The sequence below is a fragment of the Eleutherodactylus coqui genome, chromosome 12, assembly GCF_035609145.1.
Source record: "Eleutherodactylus coqui strain aEleCoq1 chromosome 12, aEleCoq1.hap1, whole genome shotgun sequence".
Lineage (NCBI taxonomy): Eukaryota > Metazoa > Chordata > Amphibia > Anura > Eleutherodactylidae > Eleutherodactylus > Eleutherodactylus coqui.
In genome coordinates this window covers 123,513,596-123,530,504 of record NC_089848.1, presented here as the reverse complement: position 1 = coordinate 123,530,504, position 16,909 = coordinate 123,513,596, and the positions used below count along the sequence as shown (strand labels likewise).

Below are 16,909 nucleotides of genomic sequence, written 5' to 3'. Positions count from 1 at the left end.
ATTTGTGGCTCCTGACAATTTTGTGACAGAGGTGGCACGGGATTGGAATGATGATCGTATGTCAATTTATCATTAATTCTCTACAGCATTGTGGGCTATCGCCCCCACTTTCAAAGAGGGTCACTGCCTGGCCCTGCCAACCCTCTGCAGTGTGTGCCTCCGGTTCCTGCTCATCCAGTACGCACTTATAAATAAACGAGGGTAGTGTGACTATGAAGCGAGCGTGTGGCATGAGGGCAGCTGAAGGTTGCGCAGGGAAAAGTTTGTGTGCGCTGTGGACGCAGAGACGTGCGGAGGGTCGGACAGCAATGCCAGTATGTTACCCAGGAAAAGAGGCAGCTGTGTCACCCGCAGGCAGTGATTGTCCTTGTTTGCAGGTAGTGTGGTGCCTAGCTAAGATGTGCCAGCGCGTGTGCCTTGCTAATGAGGTTTTCTCCCAAGTAAATTGTTAGGGGGGTGACCGCTAGGCTCTCTCCCCCATTTTGGCTTAATAGTGGGACCTAGGAGCCTCAGATGCAGCCATGCATGCTGCTCCTGCCATTCGCTATCCGTTTCTGTGGTGTTTCCATGATTTTCTGATGTTTTCTGGTGTTTCACAAGTCATCGGTCCCATACAAAAATGCTCGAGTCCCCCATTGACTTCAGTGGGGTTTGTTACTCCAAATCGATCATTATGAAAAGTTTGACTCATCGAGCACCCGAGCATTTTGGTGCTCGCTCATCTCTAAGTGAGAGCTCTGTCTAATGCACTGCAGACACAGAACGGTATAACTGAAATACTTTGCAGTAGCATAGGAAATGTTAGAGTGCAGTTTCACGGTGAGAGCTGGTTGTATGACACTGCAGGCTGAGAACGCTATTACTGAAAGGCTGGGAACAGGCCTAGATGCGTAATAAAAAATTGGTGCACTACTGCTCCCAGCCAGCCACAACTGTAAAGCACACGGTGAGAAGTAGCCCCAAAAAGGACCATTGTGTTTCTTGTACGGAGGATCACGACTGTAAAATCTTCCCTACATAAGCAGCTCTGTCCCTAAACTCTGTGTAATGCACTGCAGGCTGAGAGCGGTATATCTGAAATACTTTGCAGTAGCCTGGGAAGTATTAGAGTGCTGTGTTCACGGTGAGACCTCGGAGTAATGCACTGCAGGCTGAGAACGGTATAACTGAAAGGCTGGGAACAGGCCTAGATGCGTAATACAAAAATTGGTGCACTACTGCTCCAAGCCAGCCACAACTGTAATGCCCACGATGAGGAGTAGCCCTCAGAAGGACCGTTGGGGTTCTTGAAGACAAGATCCTCCAATAACACTTTCCCTTATACCAGCAGCAGCACTTTCCCTAACCTCTGCCAGTGTGTGTCTGAGGTGAGCCGGGGGCAGGACCGCTTTAAGTACTCGGCGGTCACTTGATCTCGCCAGCCACTCACTACTGTGGGGTGGGATAGGGCTGGCACGTCACAGCAGGAAGTGGTAATGCCTTCCCTGCATGTCTATTGGCTAGAAAATGGCGCTAAACATGCGGGGAAGGAAATGCAATTGACTCGAGTACCGCGTGGTTCTCGTCTCGAATAACGAGCATCTCGAGTACCCTAATGCTCATACGACCATCAAGCTCGGACCAGTGTGCTCGCTCATCTCTAGTTAGCGTACCTTCACACTTGCGATCGTGATATCGCTGCATTATTTTAAACGCAAATGTCAATAGGACTTTCTAATGTTAAAAACGCAACGCAGAAAAATCACAAAGCACAAACTTGGGATTTTGTGTGATGCGTATTTAACATTAGACAGTACTACTGACAGCCGTGTTTAAAAAAAAACACACAGCGATATCCTTAGTGTGAAGGCACCCTTAAGACTGCAGCCTAAAATAAAGTATTTTAGCTTTCAGGGAACTTCGTTTTTTTTCCATTTTTTTTTCCTTTGCTATTGACATAGAGGAACAAGTTGTATTTTAATGACATTATTTTGGGGTGTATATAATGTATTGAAGAACATTTAATTTAATTAACATGGTGGACGCGGGGGAAAAAATAATGCAATTCTGAAATTTGGGGGTTTTGCTTTTAGGGGGGGTTCACTGACTTTATTTTGTGAGGCACAACAATTACAACAATGGCTAATTTGTATAGCTCTTTTATTTTGGAGAAATACCTACCCACTGCCCTTTTTTTCGCTACAAATTCGCAGCGTTACTTTTTCCCAAATGTCAATGAGACTTTCTAATGTTAAATTCGCAATGCTCTAAATTGCGATTTTTGTGCATTGCGAATTTGACATTATAAAGTACAATTGACATTTGCGCGAAAAAAAACAGTAGTGGGTAGGCATCAATAACTTTTTTTTGTATCACCATATTCTGCAAGCCATAACTTTACACTTTTGGAGGAATTGACATTTTCATTGGTATGATTTTGGCTACAAATGATTATATTCCACTTTTTTGGGAAATAGAATAGGCAAAAATCAGCAATTGTGGCATTTTTTTTCTTACAGCCTTCAGTATGATGTAAAACATTTGCTTTAGGGCACGCTCACATGAGGCGGAACTGCTACGCAATTTCCGAAGCATTTCTGTATCCCAAACAAAGTCAAAATCCACTGCTGATTTTTGCAGATTCTGCAGTCCCCTCACCTCCCAATTCTTCGCGCTCAACATGACATCACCCATGACTTAAAAATGGTTTTAGGTATTGGGGAAAAAATGAATGCACCTATGAATTTCTGATGAAGATCTACGCTTTAATTATGTATCCCATGACCTCTTTATCCCATTGAGATTTCTTGGGCTAAATCCCAGATGACCACCAGTAAGATGGCCGACATGCACCACCATAGCACCAAAAAGTTTTCTCCCACCCATCTAAGTGCTCTACAAAGCTTCTTACTTGTATCGCTTATTGTTCAGAGGATATTCCTGGTGATCCTGACTTTTGAATCACCCTGTATGATTTTAGTGTCTGTTCCATCTCTTATAAATTCTATTTCCCTATAAAGTATTTCTAGAACTCACCATAATAAACACATTTTAAGGATGCCCTCTGCCAGTCAGCGAAGGAAGATGATACAAAAAGGTAGCAATGGTTACGGAAGGGAATCCAGGAATCTGAAGGCTTGTCTGGGCAGCTTCCAGGTGTTTGAGGAGGGTCAGTGGGAGCGACAACTGTAAGACCAAAAGACAAAGACATCAGAGTTGACGTACAGCATAAATATGGTTACTTCTGTTTATTTGGTTATGCTTTGTCACTAGAGGGTTTGTCACAGAGGCACAACTTTATTCAAAAGCTAAAAGTAGTTTTACAGTTATATGTAAATTAAAGGGACTCTGTCTGTAATATAGAGACTGGTAGGCCATCAGCCATTTTGGGTGTGTCAGGCCTTAGGCCTATCTCAGCTTCCATTTTATATCAGCCCCTTCAGGCCGGGCTATAGTGTCATCCATTTGTGTGTATTTAGATTGCATTGGTAATTTTTCAGATGCCCTTTCACCCATTTACTCTCACCTGCCTGTTGATTTTCTCTGGACAAGAGCTGTGATGTGAGTTAATAACCCCCTCCCACCTCTATCTGTTTGTGTAAGATTAGCATGAGTAAACCACATTGTATGACCTTGTACTTGTTAATGAAGTCGAAAGGCCAATTTAGACACAATGATTACCGCTCAAAATTCGCTCAAAAGCGCCCGTCGTGGAGTTTTCGTTAACGATTCACTCATTGTTGCCTTTCAGTCCCCTTAAAATCTATTGTTCGGTTGTTTGCTTATCGTTTGGTCCAAGGGTCCTTTTTAGGGCAGCTTCTCACCGTGTGCATTATAGTTGTGGCTGGCTGGGAGCAGTAGTGCATCAATTTTTTTTATCACGCATCTAGGCCTGTTCCCAGCCTTCCACTTATAGCGTTCTCAGTCTGCAATGCATAGCACCGAGGTCTCACGTGAAACAGTACTGTAATATTTTCTAGGCCACTGCAAAGTATTTTAGCTCTGCCGCTGTGCAGAGCGTCTCACAATACCCTTTCTTTGAAGGGGGGTTGAGATAGCCACAGTTACCAGCATTATCCACTGGCTTTAGAGTCTTCTCCCACTCAATACAGCCTCTCTTATCTACAAGTCTCTGTGAGCGGTAAATTAACCCTAGGTATCAGCGCATGAAAACAGGTTAATTTTTTCTAGACACAGCATAGAGCCTCCGCTATCTACAAGTCTCTGTGTGTGGTGAATTAGCCACAGTTGTCAGCGCTGTCCAGTGGAATAATTTATTTGGGCCCTGCTCTATCCTTAATCCGCTATGATTAGGAGTAGGGGTAGGGGTCGAGGACATGGATGTGGGCACCCAAGTGAGGGTGTGGGCACAGGCCGAGTTCCTGGGCGGGGTGAATCACAGATGGCTTCTGAGGAATTAGGAGAGAGGCAAGTTTCTGGGCTCCCCAGCTTCATATCACGATTTGTGGGTCCGCGTGGTAGACCTTTATTACAAATAGAGCATTGCGAGCAGGTCCTGTCATGGATGGCAGAAAACGCGTCCAGCAATGTATCGACCACCCAGTCTTCTACGCAGTCCACTACTCCCGGTCTAGGTACTGCAACTCTGAATCCTCTGGCTGCTCCTCCTTCCTCAAAGGCTCCTCACTCCATGAAAATTACATATTCTGAGAAGGCAGACTTCCAGGAACTGTTCTCGGGTCCCTGCCTTGAGTGGAAAAAAATGGTTCCCCTCTCACCTGAGGAGTTTGTAGTGACCGATGCCCAACCTTTGGAATGTTCCCGGAGTCCGGGTGATGAGGTTGAGGACTTCTGGCAACTGTCTCAAAAGCTTTTTGTGGAGGAGGATGAGGAGACACATTTGTCTGTCAGTGAGGCAGTAGTAAGGGCAGTAAGTCTGAGGGAGGAGCGCACAGAGGATCCGGAGGAAGAGCTGCTGGACGATAAGGTGACTGACCCAACCTGGTTTGCTCAGCCTACTGAGGACAGAGCTTCAGAGGGGGAGGCAAGTGCAGCAGCAGGACAGGTTGGAAGAGGCAGTGGAGTGGCCAGAGGTAGAGGCAGGGGCAGAGCGAGGAATCCCCCAACTGTTTCCCAAAGCACCCCCTCGCTGCAAGCCTCCGTGCAGAGGGCTAGGTGTTCAAAGGTGTGGATGTTTTTTAGTGAGAGCGCGGACGACCGACAAACTGTGGTGTGCAACCTGTGTCGCGCCAAGATCAGCCGGGGAGCCACCACTACCAGCCTTACCACTACCAGCATGCGCAGGCATATGATGGCCAAGCACCCCACAAGGTGGGGCGAAGGCCATTCACCACCTCCGGGTCAGACCACTCCCTCGTCCCCTGTGCCCCAACCTGCAACAAAGATCCAATCCCCCTCCCAGGACGCAGGCACGAGCGCCTCCCAGCCTGCACCCACACCCTCACCTCCACGGTCCCCAAATCCATCCAGCAATGTCTCCCAGCACAGCGTTCAGCTGTCGCTAACACAAGCGTTGGAGCGAAAGCGGAAATACGCCTTCACAAGCTTTAAACGTGTACATTGCCAAATTAATCAGCCTGGAGATGCTGCCATACAGGCTTGTCAAAACAGAGGCTTTCAAAAACATAATGGCGGCGGCGGCCCTGCGCTACTTCGTCCCCAGTCGCCACTATTTTTCCCGGTGTGCCGTCCCCGCTTTACAGCAGCACGTCTCCCGCAACATACATCATGCCCTCACCAATATGGTTACTGGGAAGGTCCACTTAGCCATGGACACGTGGACAAGTACTGGCGGGCAGGGCCTATATATGTCCCTGACGGCACATTGGGTGAACTTGGTGGAGACTGGGACCGAGTCAGAGCCTGGGACCGCTCACATCCTACCCACACCCAGAATAGCGGGTCCTACCTCGGTGCTGGTATCTGCGGTGTTTTATGCCTCCTCCTCCAAACCCTCCTCTGCCACTTCTACCTCTCACCAGCCGGTAGCACGCGGCGCGGCAGCACAGCGGTGGGCAAGCGTCAGCAAGCCGTGCTCAAACTAATCAGCTTAGGTATCAAGAGGCACACTGCCCCCAAGCTGTTGCAGGGTCTGACGGAGCAGACAAACCTCTGAATTTCGCCGCTGAGCCTCCAACCGGGCATGTTCATGTGTGACAACGGCCGTAACCTGGTGGCAGCTCTGTAGCTTGGTAACCTCACATGTGCCATACCTGGCCCACGTCTTCAATTTAATGGTTCAGCGGTTTCTGAAAAACTACCCCCACTTGTCTGATCTGCTCGGCAAGGTGTGCCGTGTCTGCGCACATTTCCGCAACTCCACCACGGACGCTGCCAACCTGAGGACCCTGCAACATTAGTTTCAGCTGCCAGAGCACTGTCTGCTCTGGGACGTGCCCACACGCTGGATTTCTACGCTGCACATGTTGGCCAGGCTGTACGAGCAGCGTAGAGCAATAGTGGAATACCAGCTGCAACATGGGCGGCGGAGTGGTAGTCAGCCTTCTCAATTCTTTACTGAGGAGTGGGCATGGATGGCAGATATCTGCTAGCTCCTCGGAAACTTTGAGGAGTCTAACCAAATGGTGAGCGGCGATGCTGCCATCACTAGCATTACCATCCCGCTGCTTTAGCTGTTGAGAAATTCGCTGCTAAGCATAAAGGCCGACACTTTGCGGTTGGAACAGGAGACGGGGGATGACAGTATGTCGCTTGATATACAGACCATCCTCATGTCTATATCACAGCGTGTTTTGGAGGAGAAGGGGGAGGGGGGAGGAGGAGGAAGAGAGAGCTAGGCACACTGCAGAGGGTACCCATGCTGCTTGCCTCTCATCCATTCAGTGTGTATGGGCTGAAGAGGAGAAGGAGGATCCTGAAAGTCATCCTCCTAGTGAGGACAGCGATGTGTGGCATACTGGGACCCTGGCACACGTGGCTGACTTCATGTTAGGCTGCCTTTCCCATGCCTCTCGCGTTAGACGCATTCTGGCCAACATGGATTACTGGGTGTGCACCCTTCTAGACCCACGGTATAAGTAGAACCTTTCCACTCTCATTCCCGAAGAGGAAAGGGGTACGAGAGTGATGCAATACCACAGGGCCCTGGTGGAAAAAGTGATGCTAAAGTTCCCATCTGACAGTGTTAGTGGCAGAAGACGCAGTTCCGAGTGCCAAGTAGCAGGGGAGTCACGGGGATCAGGCAGCATGTCCAGCGCAGGCAGGGGAACACTCTCCAAGCCTTTGCCAGTTTTATGGCTCGCCCAGCAAGACTGTATCACCACTCCGCAGTGAAGACTGAGTCGGAGAGAGCACTGTAAAAAGATGGTGAGGAAGTACGTAGCGGATCGTACCACCATCCTCCGTGATGCCTCTGCTCCATACAACTATCGAGTGTCAAAGCTGGACACGTGGCATGAACTTGAGCTGTACGCCCTGGAGGTGCTGGCCTGCCCTTCCGCTAGAGTCTTGTCTGAGAGGGTGTTTAGTGCAGCTGGGAGAATCATCATGGATAAGCGTACCCGCCTGTCAACTTCCAGCACCGACATGCTTACACTCATAAAGATGAACAAAGGCTGGATTTCCCCAGATTTCTCTTCCCACCAGCAGAAAGCAGCAGAACCTAATGAATATTTTCATTGCAACAGGAGAAAAATGCATCCTCTGTCCCCACAAAAACAGGGGGAATTAGCTTTGTCAATCACTCTTGGATATTATTACTCCTCCTACGCCTCATCCTAAAACAGCATGTCAGCATGCTGAACTGCCAATTTGTCTGCAACCCAAAAGCCTCTGTTTAAAACTTTTTTACAATTTTTAAAAGTTTCAAAGGTTTTTATACATTAACTGAAACCATTTTTTTCAGAGGGCTGCCTCCAGGATTGGTTACAAATTAAGCAACAGCGAGCAGTATCTTTAAAAAAATGTTTATGGGTTTCACCTGCCTTCACGGTTGAGCAATTTTTCAGGGGTACACTTGTACTCTTGGTACACTAATTTTTCTGGCCCTTGCCTATACCGTTATCTTACTAATTTTTCAGACCTTCGCCCACACTCTGGGTAACCACATTTTTTCAGGTGTTCGCCTATACTCTTGTTACACCAATGTTTCAGTGGTTCGCCTACACTCTTGCTACAGAAATGTCACTGGGGTCTGCCTATACTCTTGCTACTAAAAAGGTTTGAGGGGTTCGCCTATACACTTGCTACTGAAAGGTTTGAGGGGTTCGCCTATACTCTTGCTACAGAAATGTTACAGGGGTCCGCCTATACTCTTGCTACATCAATGTTACAGGGGTTCGCCTATACTCTTGCTACATCAATGTTACAGGGGTTCGCCTATACTCTTGCTGCATAAATATTACCCTTCCTTTCTGTCTAACATAGATGTCTCCTGTGTGAGAGTTGATGGAACCCCCAGATCCAAGCCACTTACACGCCCGCTCCAAGTAGGGCCCTTCCCAGATCTCGTGGCCAGATTTGTTGTTTCCCTTACCTGTCCTCTGAACCTTCTGGGAGCAGATGTCCTATCCAGACTGCAAGCAACCATTACCTTCACTGAAGATGAGAAAATGACGGTTTCCACCCCACTGTTTTCAGGTGCTGTGCTCCCTGCCTATCCTTATGTCTTTACAGACATCTTCCATGTCAGACATCCCTCCAGAAGTATTGAAAAGAATACCAGAACACTTGTGGTCAACCGGCCCTTAAGACATTGGCCACCTCAAGGTGCCACCTGTAATGGTTACCCTAAAGTCACGAGCACCACTTCCCTGAAAACCCCAGTATCCCCTTAAGAAAGCAGTGGAAGAAGCAATCGCAGGACAAATCAAGGACTTACTCTAGAATGGGGGTCTCATCCCCTGCGACTCGCCTTCCAACACTCCCCTCTTTCCTGTGAAGAAGAAGACCCAGAAAGGGCAACCAGACAAGTACAGATTGGTATAAGATCTCAGAGCCGTCAAAGAGGCCACTGTCTTGGACATGCCTATTGTGCCGGACCCACACAGCTTGCTGTCTGGAATCCCACTCTCAGCTACGTAATTTACAGTTTTGGACTTGGAAAACACCTTCTTCAGTGTCCCATTCCACCTATCCTGCCAATACCTCTTTGCCTTTACTCATGAGGGCCGACAGTAAACTTAGACAGCAATGTCACAGGAAGTACAGAACTCTCCAAGTCAATTTGCCAAAGCCATGGCCCTCATCCTGAATACTTGGTGGCTGGAGAACCCAAATGTTGTCCTCCTTCAGTATGTGGATAACCTACTACTGTGTGCTGATGACCTCTGCACAGCTGAGTCAACGTCTGAAAGCATTTTCTGTTTCTTTGCCAATCCGGGGTACAAGGCCTCAAAACCCAAGCTCCAGTGGTGCGCAATGTCAGTTGTGTTCTTAGGACACTGCATCTCAAAGGGCACAAGATACCTCACCCAAGACTGAGTTACTGCCATCCCATTACCTCAAAAACCAAAGGCACTTCATGCCTTCCTTGGACTTATCTTCTACTGCAGAGCATGGATCCCAGAAGGCTCTCTATTGATGCAACCTCTGTACAAGGCTTTAAAGACGGATCCTTTCAGTCTCTCATCGGAAGCGCTATCCAGCTTTATCCTGCTCAAGTAGGCCCTTTCCTTTGCTCCAGCACTGGGCTTACCGGATTTCAACAATACCTTCATGCTCTTCATGTCAGAAAGACAAGGACATGCCACTGGGGTCCTTACTAAGTCTCATGGCAACAGACCCAGGCCCATCGGATACTTCTCCTTTCGCCTGGACCCAGTTGCTAGAGGTGGTCCCTCCTGCCTGCGGGCAGTCTTTGCAGCCAAAGCTCTACTGGACAAAACCTTGGGCACTCATTGGTGCTCCTGGTCCCTCATGACATTGTTGCTATCCAGAACCAGATGCAGCCCAGGCACCTGCCTGCGGCTGACACCCTCGCCTTCAGTGCTCTCTCCTAATACCTGACAACGTCACCCTGCACTATCCTGAATCCCTCAACCTTCCTCCCAATTCCCGAGGGGGAAACAGATCCCCAAACTCCTGATGAAGAGGACTGTTTTGAGGTGATGAAACAAGAAACTTCACATCTCTCCACTGTGTCCGACACGCCACTGAACAACCCAGACCTCACAATTTTTGTCGATGGCTCCAGATACGCCGACAACCAAGGCATGTTTCACATAGGTTATGTAGTCACCACTGAAAACACCATCCCGCAAGCTCAAGAGCTGTCCTCCCAAAGTCCGCCCAAGAGGCCGAACTCAAAGCACTGACCTCGACCTGAAAGCTCTCCAAGGGAAAGAGAGCGAATGTCTACACCGACTCCAAATACGCCTTTGGAGTGGTCCATGACATTGGAGTCATCTGGAAGACATGCGGATTCTTGACTGCAGCAAGCAGATCTGTGAAACATCATGAGGCCATCAGGGACCTGATGGATGCACTCCTTCTGCACACTCAAGTGGCCATATTTAAAGTAAAAGACAACGGAAGGCTCAACTCTGCAGAAACACGAGGAAACCACTTGGCAGATATGGCAGTTAAGGAAACAGCTGCAGGACCCTCGAGAATTGAGAGTTAGGTGGAGGCAGAACTAGTGATGATGGTGCAAGCCCACTCCATAGACAAAAGACGTCTTCAAGAATTACAGAAGAAATCCAACAAAGAAGAGAAGGACCTCTGGGTGAGAAAGGGGCCACCATCAACAGTCATGGGTTCTATGAAGTCAACAGGAAACCATACTTACCCAGATGCCTATACCAAGCCGTAGTACAATGGACACATGGCCCTGCACACCTTCTTAAGACACTGAGGAATGCTTTTATCCTGAAGTACTACATGGCCCAAGGCATTTCCTCCCTCACTAAAAGATTCTGCATATTGTGCGCCATCTGTGCGGAATGCAATCCTGGACGCACAGAAAATGTCTCCCAGAAACACCAAGCCAAGCCTCTGTATCCCTTTCAGAGGCTTCAAATCGACCACATCCAGGTGCCAAAGAGCGGCAGGTTCAAATATGCACTGGTAATAGTGGACATGTTCTTGAATTTGCCGGAGGCCTACCCAGTGACTAATATGACCGCGAAGACCACAGTAGAGAAACTACTTAGCGAAGTGGTGTGTAGATTCAGAGTCCCGGAAGTGATTGAGAGTGACCAAGGACCAGCCTTCACAGCCAATCTGACCAAAGAAGTGTGAACCTAGCCTTCTATACCCCCAACCATCCCCAGAGCAGTGGGAAGGTAGAACGACTTAACGACACCCTGAAAAACAAAATGTTGAAAATGTCCCAAGAGACTGGCATGCCTTGGTCTGAGATCCTGCCTATTGCCCTGTTCAGCGTCCGGTACACCTCCCAAGGAGAACATTCACTGTCCCCCTATGAGATCTTGTTCATGTCAGCCCCCAGGACTAGGTTGCTCTTTCCCCTAACAGCTCCAGCCTGATGTACAGACTAAATATGTGATGTCCCTGGCACAGGAACTAACCAAAATACATGCCCAGGTGTTTTCTTCTATTCCAGATCCAGATGCCAGCATGGGGATTCCTCGAGGACTGGGTCTGTATGAAGAAATTTGTGAGAAAACATTCCCTTGAACCTAAATATGATGATCCCTACCAGTTGCTACTGACCACAGCCATTTCAGTGAAACTAGATGGAAAGAGCTCCTGGATCCACGCCTCCCATTGCAAGAAGACTCCGGTTCCTGGGGAACAGATATAATTATGCTATTGTTATCATGCGGTGGTTGCTGTTCCTCCAGGTGAGGGGGGGGGGGGCGGTGTGTGAGGTCCCGCGGTTGAGGCGCATTCCCCCAGCTGGTTGTGCAGCTACCGGGGGCACGGGTGCCTGGCAGCGTGCCACGCACGCGCACCTGTGAATGTGGCTGCCGTGCACGAGCTCCCTTTTATTATGTCCTGTTAGGAGTTGTCTGTCTCCCTCTCTCTGCCCCTGGGTGGAGGCTTTTGTTTAAAGGTCAGGCAAAGACTGGCAATCACTGCCAGTTATTGGTTTCCCTCAGTGTGCTAGCAAGTCTACCTCGGTTAGTCTCCTGCTTCTGTCAGCTTGTCTGCCATACTTTGCTATTATCAGACAGGTTTTTCCATCTGCCTCAGTTCTGCTTAGTATTGTTTGTGCTGGTTATTTAAATCTGCCTTTTCTGTCAGTATCCTATGCTTTCCATCCCGCTACGCCAGCGTCCCTTTTCGGTCCCTAGTGAGTAGGGACCGCCGCCCAGTGGCCTGCCTGGGGTTAGCCAGAAGTGGAGGCAAGTAGGCAGGGACAGGGGTTGTGGGTGAGATCTAGAGCTGGCATATCAAGGATAGTGTACCATAACATAATAACTGGCCCTTAAAAATTGTTCTCCTATGGAGGCCATGAGTATCCTCGCAAGTCAGTTGCAGGATTTAGTGGTTGTAATCCAAGACCTGTCCGATCGTATAGTGGCCCAGGGGAAAACAGGAGTTAGTGCATGTTTCTACCGCCCCTTCTATTCCTGAACTCATGTGTCCACTTCCTGAGGTATTTTCAGGGAAGAGGAGCAAGTTTTTTGTTTTTCAGCAGGCATGTAGATTGTATTTTCGGATGCGGCCCCGCTCCTTGGGCTCGGAATCCCAGAAAGTTGGATTGATTATGTCCTTACTTCGGGGTTCCCCCAGACATGGGGGCTACTCCTTACCTGAGAGTTCGACTTGCCTGCAGTCAGTTGATTTGTTTTTTCGGAACTTGGAGGTATTTTTGATGAGCCAGACCGTGCGGGGTTGGCGGTATCCCATCTCACGTCTCTACGTCAGAGGCAGCAGTGGGTAGAGAACTATTGCTCTAAATTTAGACTGTATGCAGGTAAAACCTCTTGGAATGATAGCGCCCTTAAAGATGTGTTTTTGTTAGGTCTTTCGGACGCGGTCAAGGATCTACTCATTTCTCATCCCGTGACACTCAATGATGCAATGGAATTGGCGGTCAAAGCTGACAGGAGGCTGAGATCTAGAAAAAAGAGGAACGTCAGGCCCGTAAGGCTAAGGTAAGGCTAGGGAATCCGGAAGACCTGCTCCTGCTTCTCCCATGCCATCTTCTGGTACCAAGCCTATGGAAGTGGATCACCTAAGTCCCGAGGAACGGCGACGGTTTCGGATGACTCATCGCCTCTGCCTCTACTGTGGGAAAGCCGGACATCGTGTAGCAACCTGTCCTCAGAAGCATCTACAACATCAGTTTGAACTTGCGGAAAAGCTTCAGGCGATTTTTGGGAGGATAGCCTAGGATCACAGGTACTCCCTAAGTTGTTGGTGCCTTGTCAGATTGGCTTCCGGAATTTCACTCGGTCTGGTCAAGCTTTTATTGATTCTGGGGCTGCCGGCAATTTGATTAGTTTGAGTTTTGTCAGACCTCTGATGACTGAATTTTCGGTGTTAAAGATTCCCATACACTTCAGTAGTATTGATTCTACCCCTCTGTCTGCAGGGGTTGTACAGTGGAGGACTCCCATGTTACAGTTCACTGTGGGTGTTCTCCATTCTGAGGATCTGTCGTTCTTGGTAATGGAAAGGATGTCCGTTGATGTAGTGCTTGGTATGCCCTGATTAGCACTGCACAATCCCAAATTTGATTGGTCCACTCGGGAATTGACACATTGGGAGTTGTCCTGTCATAGTCACTTAGCTACTATATCCATGTGTTCAGAAGATACCATACTTATTCCTGAGTATTTGTCTGATTTTCAGATTTTCTGTCTGAGTCTTTGCCTCCCCATAAGGAGTGGGACTGTGGTATTGATTTGATCCCCGACAGTCCCATCCCTAAGGGAGCCATTTTCAATTTGTCTTGGGGTGAGCACGAAACCCTTAAGTCCTATATTTCAGAGTCTCTGGCCAAATGACATAGCAGGCCGTCCAGTTCCCCTGCCAGAGACGGTATTTTCTTTGTACAAAAGAAGGATGGGACATTGAGGCCTTGTGTGGATTATCGGGCTTTGAATAAAATTACAGTGAAGAACCAGTGCTCCTTGCCCCTGATTCCTGATTTATTGAATCAGGTGTTAGGGGCCCACTGGTTTTCCAAATTGGACTTACAATGTAATTAGCATCCGAAAGGAAGATGAGTGGAAGACGGCCTTCAACATCTTGTTCTGGCATTCTGAATGTCTAGTCATGCCCTTCGGACTTTGTAATGCCCTCGCTGTGTTCCAGGGATTTATGAACGCGGTCTTCTATGACTTCCTGGGGGTATTTTTGGTCATATATCTTGATGACATTCTGGTGTACTCCCCAGACTGGGATTCACATGTGCGGCACCTGAGGCTGGTTCTGACCCGTTTGCGTGAGTACCAACTTTTTGTCAAGTTGGAGAAATGCATTTTTGGTACTAAACAAGTGTCTTTCCTTGGTTATGTCATTTCATTTGAGACTTTTAGTCGTCTCAAAAGGGAGTTTACTACTGCCCCGATGCTAGTACAGCCTGACGCGCAGCGACCGTTCTTCATTGAGGTCGATGCATTTGAGGTGGGGGCTGGGGCTGTATTGTTTAAGGAAGTCAGTGGGAGACCTGAGTATAGTCCATGTGCGTTCTTCTCGCGGAAGTTTAGTTCGGCAGAACGTAACTACAACGTGGGTAATCGTGAGTTATTGGCGTCCCATTACCGTGTATACTGATTATAAAAACTTGGTATATCTCGCCAATGCTAAGAAACTCACAGCTTGTCAGGCCAGGTGGGCGTTGTTTTTCACCAGGTTAACCTCGTCGTTACATATATTCCAGGGGAGAAGAACGTGAAGGCAGACGCCCTCTCTCAGAGTTTCGGGAAAAGTGAGACAGTGGCTCCCGAGAATATCTTGGCACCTGGGGTGGTGGTGGCTGCTGTAGAATCTGATCTCATTTATCATTTACAAAATTGTCAGCAGGACGCTCCCTCGGGGGTGCCGGAGGGCAGATGGTTTGTGCCAGAGTCCTTGTGTCTCAGAGTAATTAAAGAGTCCCACTCATCTGTTCTCGCAGGCCCCCCGGGGGTTCAGGGGACTCTGGATCTTTGTTCTAGACACTACTGGCGGCCAGGCATGTCTCGGGAGATCCACAACTTTGTGAAGGGATGCTCTGTCTGTGCACGCAGTAAAAGTCGGCGTCAGCATCCGGAGGGGCCTCTGAGACCATTACCGCTACCTTTTCATCTGTAGTTGCATTTATCACCGATCTACCTGAGATTTTATCACCGATCTACCTGAGTCTCAGAAGTTCACCCCTACCCTGTTGTAGACCGTTTCTCAAAGATAGCACATTTCATTGCGTTAAAGAAGCTACCTTCTGCGATAGAATTTTCCAAGATTTTTGTAAAAGAAAAGGGACAAAAGGTTTCAATAACGACTTATGGAACACCTTGTGAACCCTCCATGTAGCTGGCAAACCCAGTTCGTAGGCGAGCGGGTTCACCACACACGTGATGACAAATGGACCCACGTAACGTGGTGCCAGCTTCAGGGTGGGGACCCTTAATTTGAGATTTTTAGAAGACAGATTTACCTTCTGTCCCATCTTGTAAGGTTCAGATACAGACAGACTCTTCTCACTACGCAACTGCATACGAGTCCCCGCTGCTTCCAAGTTTTTCTGTACCTCTTTCCATACTCCCCGAAGTGTATCTGTGGCGACATCAGCTGCAGGACAGACCGAAGGAGTAGGGATTGCTGTAAGGAAGCGAGGATGCTGACCGTATACACAAAGAAATGGAGATACCCCAGTGGAAGAACAAGGGCGGTTATTTAGTGCAAACTCTGCCAACGGCAGGAACTCTGCCCACTGATGAGCCTTTTCGCTAGCAAACAACCGTAAATATTGCGCTAAATCTTGGTTCTTCCGCTCAGTCTGACCATTAGTTTGCGGGTGGAATGCTGAAGAGAAGGAAAGTGACGTTCCCAAGTTTCTGCAGAAGGCACGCCAAAACTGCGACACAAACTGAACCCCGTGATCAGATACAATATTTTGGGGAACCCCATGTAGGTGAATTATTTCTTTTACAAAAATCTTGGCAAATTCTTTTGCCGAAGGTAGCTTCTTTAACGCCACAAAATGTGCCATCTTTGAGAACCGGTCGACCACCGCTAAGATAGTGGTGCACTTCTGGGATTCTGGTAGATCAGTGATGAAATCTACCGATAAGTTTGACCATGGACTGGAAGGAACCGGTAGCGGTCTCAGAGGACCCTCCGGAGGACGCCGCTGACTCTTATTGCGAGCACAGACCGAGCATCCCCTAACAAAGTTGCGGATCTCCTAAGACATGCCTGGCCACCAGAAGTGTCTGGAACAAAGATCCAGGGTCCCCTGAAACCCTGGATGCCCGGCGAGAACCGACGAGTGAGATTCATCCATGACTCTAGGACGTAGGGTCTCTGGCACAAACCATCTGCCCTCCGGCACCCCTGAAGGAGCGTCCTGCTGAGCATCCTGTAGTTGAGGGATGAAGTTAGACTCTACAGCTGCCACCACCACGCCAGGGGCTAAGATATTCTCGGGGGTCATAGTCTCACTATCCGGCACCCCGAAACTCCGTGACAGGGCGTCCGCCTTCACGTTCTTCTCTCCTAGGATATATGTCACAACTAAATTAAACCTGGCGAAGAACAACGCCCACCTGGCTTGACGAGTTGTGAGTCTTTTAGCATTGGCGAGATATACCAGATTCTTGTGATCAGTATACACGGTAATTGGGTGTCTAGCACCCTCAAGATGGTGTCGCCACTCTTCCAGAGCCCATTTAATAGCCAATAATTCACAGTTACCCACGTCGTAGTTGCGTTGACTCCCTGACTCTACGGGCCTGCCTGTCTTGCTTCCTAGCCCTGAGCCTCCTATCTGCATTCACCGCTAGCTCCATAGCCTCCCTAAAAGACCCGGGAACGGGATGGGAAATTAACAGGTCTTTAACTGCGTCCGAGAGGCCCTGCAGAAAAACGT

The 16,909-nt window shown here is 48.6% G+C and overlaps 1 protein-coding gene across 1 annotated transcript in view; it reads right to left on the bottom strand.

The window, feature by feature from the left end:
* LOC136587226 (macrophage mannose receptor 1-like) overlaps positions 1-16,909 on the bottom strand; it is a 353,431-nt gene that overhangs the window by 75,376 nt on the left and 261,146 nt on the right. The window contains exon 26 of the mRNA XM_066585783.1: positions 3,016-3,165. Within this exon, the coding sequence (XP_066441880.1) occupies positions 3,016-3,165 (150 nt within the window). The remainder of the gene's footprint in view (positions 1-3,015; positions 3,166-16,909) is intronic.